The sequence below is a fragment of the Galeopterus variegatus genome, unplaced genomic scaffold, assembly GCF_000696425.1.
Source record: "Galeopterus variegatus unplaced genomic scaffold, G_variegatus-3.0.2 Scaffold2840, whole genome shotgun sequence".
Classification (NCBI taxonomy): Eukaryota; Metazoa; Chordata; class Mammalia; order Dermoptera; family Cynocephalidae; genus Galeopterus; species Galeopterus variegatus.
The window spans coordinates 89,540-97,945 of NW_007728951.1; the positions used below are offsets into that span (position 1 = coordinate 89,540).

At 36.2% G+C, this 8,406-nt stretch overlaps 1 protein-coding gene across 1 annotated transcript in view; it reads right to left on the bottom strand.

Annotated features, from left to right (window-relative positions):
* Window positions 1–8,406, bottom strand: part of LOC103599066 (leucine-rich PPR motif-containing protein, mitochondrial-like) — a gene marked incomplete at its 3' end in the record, with an annotated part of 106,863 nt that overhangs the window by 88,069 nt on the left and 10,388 nt on the right. The window contains exon 2 of the mRNA XM_008583156.1: window positions 1,311–1,510. Coding sequence (XP_008581378.1) covers window positions 1,311–1,510 — 200 coding nt within the window. The remainder of the gene's footprint in view (window positions 1–1,310; window positions 1,511–8,406) is intronic.

Sequence of the window (8,406 nt, forward strand, 5' to 3'; positions counted from 1 at the left end):
ACTTAGGTTTATAATCAGTTACAAAATAATATAAACTTTCTTATTCCTATATCCATAACCTTTATCTACCTGTCCCTGAAAGCTGACTTTAAAACAAAACAAAAACAAACCACTTATTGTTGTGATTCCATTTATATGAAATACCCAGAATAGGCAAATCTACAGGGACAGAAAATACACTAGTGGTTCCTAGGGCTCGAAGGAATGGGATGATTTGGGAGCTGATGGCCAGGGTTTTCTTTTTGGGTTGATGAAAATGTTCTAAAATTGATTGTGTTGATGGTTGAACAACTCTGAATAAATCGGAGAGAGAAAATGAGAAAGTAGTCTTTAAAATGCACACAGTTATAGTCATAATTGACACCACTTTGGTATCCCTCCTCATGAGAATCTGTAAGTTACACTTAATGTGGCTGAAATCCATGACTGGGCTTCAAGAAGCTGGTGAATCCTCTTAAACTGCATGCAAAATTATGCATGTTTGTCATGTGGGCTATTTTGGAAGGGGGTGGGTTGTGGTGAAGGACTCACAGCTTCCATCAAAGGCATAAGTGACCCACATAAGTTTCAGTAACTAACTGAAAATGAGAAATAATAATTATCAATCAATCTGGAAATCTGCCATATGTGATCATCCTAGGGAAAGCTGACACTATACAATGGAAGGTATAAACTAACACAGTCATACCTCAGTATCCATGGGGAAGTGGTTCCAGGACTTCCAACAGATAGCGAAATCTGTGGATGCTCAAATCCCTGATATAAAATGATGTAGTATTTGCTTATAACCTATACACATCCTCCTGTATACTTAAATCCTCTCCAGATTGCTTTTAATAAATACCTAATACAATGAAAATTCTATGTAAATAGTTATACTGCATTGTTTAGGGAATAATGACAAGAAAAAAGTCTATACATGTTCAGTACAGACATAATCTTTTTTAAAAATATTTTTGATCCAGGGGTGGTTGATTCCACAAATGAGAAACCCATGGGATATGGAGGGCCAACTATATTCCAAGACAATTTACCACTGACAGTGACTATTTCTATAAGCTACAGAAAGCAAAAAGACAATTTTTATTTGCTGATTTTGAAATAAACATCTAAAACAAAATGTTTATTTACTCCAAACTTTGCCCATGAGTTGGAGAGAGAGAGATCACGATCATAGCATAAAATCATGACGATCATCAGAATATAATAAACAAAATTAAAATTATCAAATAAGGTACTCTACAATGAGGTTGCCCCCAGACTAGTATTTATTAAAAAGCTCAACTTTTGAACAGAAAATTTTGAAATACCTGAGCGGCATGTGCTATCAAAGACTTTTTCTAGAAGCGTCTTTGGAATGCGGCCAGTTCTTCGGACAGAATTATCTAATCTCATTAGAGCCCAATCAAATTGACTGGTATTCTTTCTAGCAGAAGAAGCAGACTCCTCTTGAAGATCATTCTTTTTTTCAGCAGCAATGGTATATAGCCTGGCTTGGCTCAGTAGCCCTCTATAAAATGAAACATAATTAGTAATAAACTAAGTCAATCACTATCTATATAGGTCATCGTTTTAATCAAAATTTAGACAGTTTTTAAAATTGGTTATTAAATACCTAAAATCACAGCGCACTACCAAAAATATTCAGAGATGTATGAACTAGTAGGAAAGTAAGTTTTGACATTTGTTTTAGATAAAATCATATACACACAAACATAAATTGAATGTATGATAAATCTCCTGAATAATTGAGAATGTCTTGATAACATTCAATATGGAATCATTTCAAAGTAAGATGGTAATACAGTTTGTTTCAAGTGGTTTCTTCAATCTCCCTTAACCAAAACCTAATGAAGGAAAAGGAAGCCATTTATGCTACAAATCTCCTCACCTCTATAAATTGAGATGAGATCTAAAACATAACCAAAATTCTGATAACTACCTTCAAATGTTTTCTGGGTATAAGCTTATTACGAATTTAAAAGAAGACAAAAGGAGACCAGTTGTAACAACAAGGTCAAGGGTTCAGATCCCTGTATCAGCCAGCTACCAAAAAAGTTAAAATTAAAAAATAAAAAAATAAAAGAAGAACAAAGTCCAAATCAAAACAATGCAGTTTTTTAAAAAGATCATTCAGGCCAAAATAATTTTCAATCTCTCAAAATAAATTTGAAACATATCACTGTAACAATGTTTCAAGTTCCCAATTCTTATTTGCTTTCTACCTGTCAAAATGCTAGTTACAAACTTTTCTTATTATTTAAAGAACCACAACCATCAAAAATAAAACTAGATTCATTTGAGGAAAGACAGAAGGGAAAGAAAAATTTTTTCAAATTAGGTAAGGTCAGAATAGTACATGTGTGTTTATAAAGAGCAAGCAACCTCTAAACCATTCAATATTTTAATAACAGAGAGTCAAATGCTCTAAAACATGCAATCAGAGATATTCCATGCTGTAGAAATACAGGCTGTACCTGGTTTAGAAATATCAGGCTAAAAAAACTGTCCTTACACACGAAGAAAACTCTATCGTAAATCTTCAAGTTGAATTTAAACATTTTCTCTGCAAATATCGCTTTTAACAGCCAAAGTTCCTAATTCTCAGAGATTTACACATATACTCCAAATATCTTAAACTTTCCAACAGCAGCCACTAAATATATCTAAGTAATATGTACTTAGTATATAACTAAGTATAATGTAAAAATATTCTAATTATTTATCCAGGAAATGCCTTCAGGATTACATTTTTCTGGCCTGTGCACATTTTTATCACAGTTAATTACCAAAGTAAATATTTACAAAATAGTGAGTTTAAAAATAAAACTACTGGGCCGGCCTGTGGCTCACTCGGTAGAGTGCGGTGCTGATAACACCAAGGCCACGGATTCGGATCCCATATAGGGATAGCCGGTTTGCTCACTGGCTGAGCCTGGTGCTGACAACACCAAGTCAAGGGTTGAGATCCCCTTACCGGTCATCTTTTTTAAATAAATAAATAAATAAATAAAATAAAACTACTGTTGGGCCGGCCTGGTGGTGCACTGGAGAGTGCACCGCTTGGGAGCGCGGCGGCGCTCCCGCCGAGGGTTCGGGTCCCATGTGGAGACCGGTTCCCGCTCACTGGCTGAGTGTGGTGCGGACGCAACACCGAGGGTTGTGATCCCGTTGCCGGTCAGGAAAAAAAACAAAAGACAAAAAAAATAAAATAAAACTACTGTTGCTTTCCTATCCTATGTTATTAACCTGGAAAACCGGGCACAAACTGAATGATTATGTATGTGACATTGCAGTAAGGAAAGCTATACCAGAAGTTTCACCACAAGATTATGTAAAACACAGAGACAGTAACTGATACTAGATAACAAATTTTACCACTGTGACCTGTGACAAATCACAACCACTCTAACCATCAATGATTCCACCTTTATGAATAAATAGGATGAAAAACAATGAAAACTTCAGGATACTAAATAAGATTATGCCATCTTTGTAAACCTGATGATCAGCACACTGCAGATGGCTAATTTTTGAAAGAGCTGAATTAATTAATGCTAGATTACCTCCAAACCATAGAACGTACATTCCCATGCATATTTATCCCTTACTTTCAAAAGGCTTCTATGGACATTATATGGTTACAGTATCAGTTGTGACTAAACTATGTCCACTGTCACCCAGAACAATGTGTCAAGTTCAGGCGAGTGTGCAATAATATTGTTCAACAACAAAAGCTGATAAATACAGAAATTTCAAAACTGGAGTGGAGTATCTTTGCCAAAGTTTTTTATAAAACCCAAATCTGATAAACCATTAAAGAGCAAAAAATTAAACTCTGCTAAAATGCAGTTTTAAATTGTAAGATCAAACACAAATGAAATTCAGGCAGAAAACAGAGATACTTATAAACCAGCACGTCATTCTGAATATTCTGAAGCTAATTTTTCTCACAAGTGAGTCTTTAATATAGTCAAGTCTCCTTAAAGTAAGTGTGCTTGGCTTTAATTAAATAGAAATACGAATATACTGTAAAATAAACTGGGGTGAGGGGAGAATTATATATTTAATCAAAGGATTCCTCACTCTTCAAAAGGATTCTCCAGTGCTTTCTACATTAACTATATGGCTGATTCATTCGTTCATTCATCCCTTCATGCATTTATTGGCAGCTGGCCAGTAGGGGATCCACAGAATTTATTTTTAAATTCACTTTGAAGGGAACAAGAACTTCACAGCCCAGAGCAATGGGTGTGTTGTGTCAGAAAGAACAAGTCAAGGGGTTAAGGTGAGTCCATGCATGCTGGAGTACACTGCCTCCCAATCGTAATAACCAAAATTGACGTAACCATGGAAGGGAAAATTCTTTTATCAGTAGATCCTTCACATTTTCGAGTTAAACTTCTCAGGTTCCCTTCAGAGACTCCGACTCTCACCACTAATACTCATATTTAGGTTATCCATGAGTTTCCTCTGGTAAAATCTGGCATTTAAAAAGATATTTTTCTCAGTTTTTAAAAAAAATTATGGTGGTAGTGGTTTTTACTTTTACCCTTTAGTACAAAAAATAACAATTTTATATTTGAGCATCCATATTTCAAAAAAAAGAAGCAAAGACCAGATTATTATAAGCAGGCTTCCACAGGACTCCCATTTTAAGCCTGCAGCATTTTTTAAAATTAATGGACTTTACTTTTTTAGAGCATTTCTAGGTTTACAGAAAAATTATGCAGAAAGTACAACATTCCCATATACTTTATTCCCCCTCCACACACACAATTTCCCTTATTAACATCTATTAGTGTGATATATTTGTTACCAATGATGAACCAATATTGATACATCATTACTAATGTTCATAGTTTACATTAGGGTTCACTCTTGATGTGTACACATCCATAGGTTTTGATAAATTTGACATGTATCTACCATTACAGTACCATAGAGAATAACTTCACTGCCCTAAAAATGTCCTGTGCTCCACCTATTTATCCCTTTCCCCCTCCTGCTGAACATGTAGCAACCACTGATCCTTTTACTTGTCTTTATAATTTTGCCTTTTCCAGAAGTCATATGTTGCCTTATACGGTATGTAACCTTTTCAAGATTGGCTTCTTTCGTCTAGCAATACACATTTAAGGTCCCTCCATGTCTTTTCATGGCATTAAAGCAACTCATTTCTTTTTAGTGAATAGTATGCCTTTGTATGGATGTACACATTTTGTCTATCCAGTCACCTACTGAAGGACATCTTGATTACTTCCAATTTTTGGCAATTATAAATAAAGTTGCTATAAATATTTGTGTGGACATAAATTTTGAACTCATTTGGGTAAATACCTAATGGCAAACCTATGTTTAACTTTGTAAGACACTGCCAAACTAGCTTCCAAAATATTCACTGCTGTACATACCATTTTGCATTCCTACAAGTGATGAATGAGGGTGCCTGTTGCCCACATCCTCACCACCATTTGGTGTTTTGGATTTTAGTCATTCTAACAGGTGAACTATCTCATTGTTGTATTAATTTATAATTCCCTAAAGACATACAATGCTGAGCATCTTTTATATGCTTATTTGTCAGTTATATGTATTCTTTGGTGAGGTATCAGTTCAGATTTTCTGCCCATTTCTTAACTAGGTCGTAAGTTTTCCTATTGTTGAATTTTAAGAGTTCTTCGTATGTTTTAGATAGTCTCAGTGTTTAATTTTTCAAGTAAACTTTTTAATAAAGCATTATTCATTCTGTTTTAACTTCAAATGTACACCAAACTAATCATATATGGTCTTAAAACTCTTCCCTTCCTGTTTTTCTCTTCTTCACTGGTATTACGAGCTAGTTTAGCATCACTTTGGAGCTATCAGAGTTTAAAGAAGAGGAATATAGATACAGAACAGAAGAAGTGTTATTAATAGCTAATGTTTAGTATGTGTTTACTATATGCTAGGTACAAGAAAATTATGACTATAACCCCCTTTTTACTGATGAGAAAACTAAAGCAGCTTGCCCAAAGTCATAGTAAAAGCTAGTTAATGACAGGATGACAGGACCAAGATTTGTACTCAGGCAGTCCCATTCTGAAATGAGCTCAATGTGATGGAAGGGCATCAAGGAAACTAATCTGACTGCAATGGAGGGAGGGGGGTTTCACACTGGAAAGTGGTAAAAATTAAACCCACACAGGAAAGGTAAGACCAGATCATGGAACACCTCCAATGGCAGGTAAGTAAGGGATTTGGAATTTAAGACATGCTTATAAAATACAAGATTTCCACAGAACTGCTCTCTCAGATTATTTTGTTGCACTACTGTGTAGGTAATGGGGATCTCTAATTTATCTCTCATCTAATTTCTCTTCTCACCAAACCCTAATTGTAGTCCACTTGAGTTTTTTTAGTCTGTTGATACACTGGATTACATTGCTATAGACTGATTGAATTGTATCCCCCAAAGTTCACATATTAGAAACTTAATTTCCACTGTAACTGTTGAGGGTGAGAAATCCTATTACAGTAATTGAAAGGTGGGGCCTTGAAGAGGTGATTAGATTGTAGGACCACACTGTAGTGAATGGATTAATAATGATGGCCAGGGGCATGATCCTGAGGGCTTTAAAAGAGAACATGTGAGAATCTCTCTCTGCTCCACCATTTCTGCCTGTGAGACCTCTGAGTCACTGTCACCACCACCAAGACTCTTACCAGATGTGTTCCCTGCATGTGAACTTCACAGTCTCCAAAACTGTAAACAATAAATTTTGTTTTCTATGTAAATCACCCAGTTTCAAGTATTTATGTTATAAGCAATAGAAATAGACTAATACATACATCAATTAATTTTCAATGTTGAATCAGCTTTGCACACCTGTAATAAATAAACCCCACTGGGCGTACCAGCCAGCTGTCCAAAAAAAAAAAAAATTCAAGGTATATACTTCTTTTTATACACTGCTGGATCCACTTGAGTTTTAAAATGTCAAAAATTCAAAATAAAAAAAAAAAGAAAGAAAAAAAAGGAAAAAATTTCAAAAGGACCAAAGTCAAGGGTTCAATCCCCTTACCAACCAGCTACCAAAAAATAAATAAATAAAAACAATAATGTCTCCTCCTAAAAGTAGTTGGTACTCCTATCAAATTTCTCCATTGCTACCAACTACACCACTACTACACTGTTCCCTCAACCACAAAATCTGATGGTAATTATTTCTGAGGCCCTTGTTAAACCCAGAATACATGGATTTTTTTTTTTTCTTCTCATTAAACTCTGTTTTAATGGGTCTCAAAATTCTGTGACAGATTTTTGGTCAAGTTGTTTCCATTAAAAAGTACTGATTTTTTTAAAAACTAATAACTTAAAACTGCCACACACACACAAAAAAATGGTTCACAAAACATTCTCCTTTCCTTCTGAAGGTTTTACGATGCATTGTTATCATTAACCAGTCTTTTACTATTAAACTTAAATGGCCAATTGTGATAAACAGTTCTGAGACCGTTCTTCCACCACTGATTAAGACTGGGGTGGCAGGTATTAGGGATAATATTCATTTAGCCTTCTGAGCTTTCTGGGCAGACTTGGTGACCTTGCCAGCTCCAGCAGCCTTCTTGTCCACTGCTTTGATGACACCCACAGCAACTGTCTGTCTCATATCACGAACAGCAAAACGACCCAGAGGAGGATAGTCAGAGAAGCTTTCAACACACATGGGCTTGCCAGGAACCATATCGACGATGGCGGCATCGCCAGATTTCAAGAATTTAGGGCCATCTTCCAGCTTCTTACCAGAACGCTGATCAATCTTTTCCTTCAGTTCAGCAAACTTGCAAGCAATGTGAGCTGTGTGACAATCCAGTACAGGGGCATAACCAGCACTGATTTGGCCTGGATGATTCAGGATAATCACCTGAGCAGTGAAGCCAGCTGCTTCCATTGGTGGGTCATTTTTGCTGTCACCAGCAACATTGCCACGACGAACATCTTTGACAGACACACTCTTAACATTGAAGCCCACATTGTCTCCAGGCAGAGCTTCACTCAAAGCTTCATGGTGCATTTCAACAGACTTTACTTCAGTTGTAACGTTGACTGGAGCAAAGGTGACCACCATGCCAGGTTTGAGAACACCAGTCTCTACTCGGCCCACAGGAACAGTACCAATACCACCAATTTTGTAGACATCCTGGAGGGGCAGACGCAAAGGTTTGTCAGTTGGACGAGTTGGTGGCAAGATGCAATCCAGAGCTTCAAGCAGTGTAGTTCCACTGGCATTGCCATCTTTATGAGTGACTTTCCATCTTTTAAACCAAGGCATATTAGTGCTTGGCTCCAGCATGTTGTCATCATTCCAACCAGAAATTGGCACAAATGCTACTGTGTGGGGGTTGTAGCCAATTTTCTTAAGG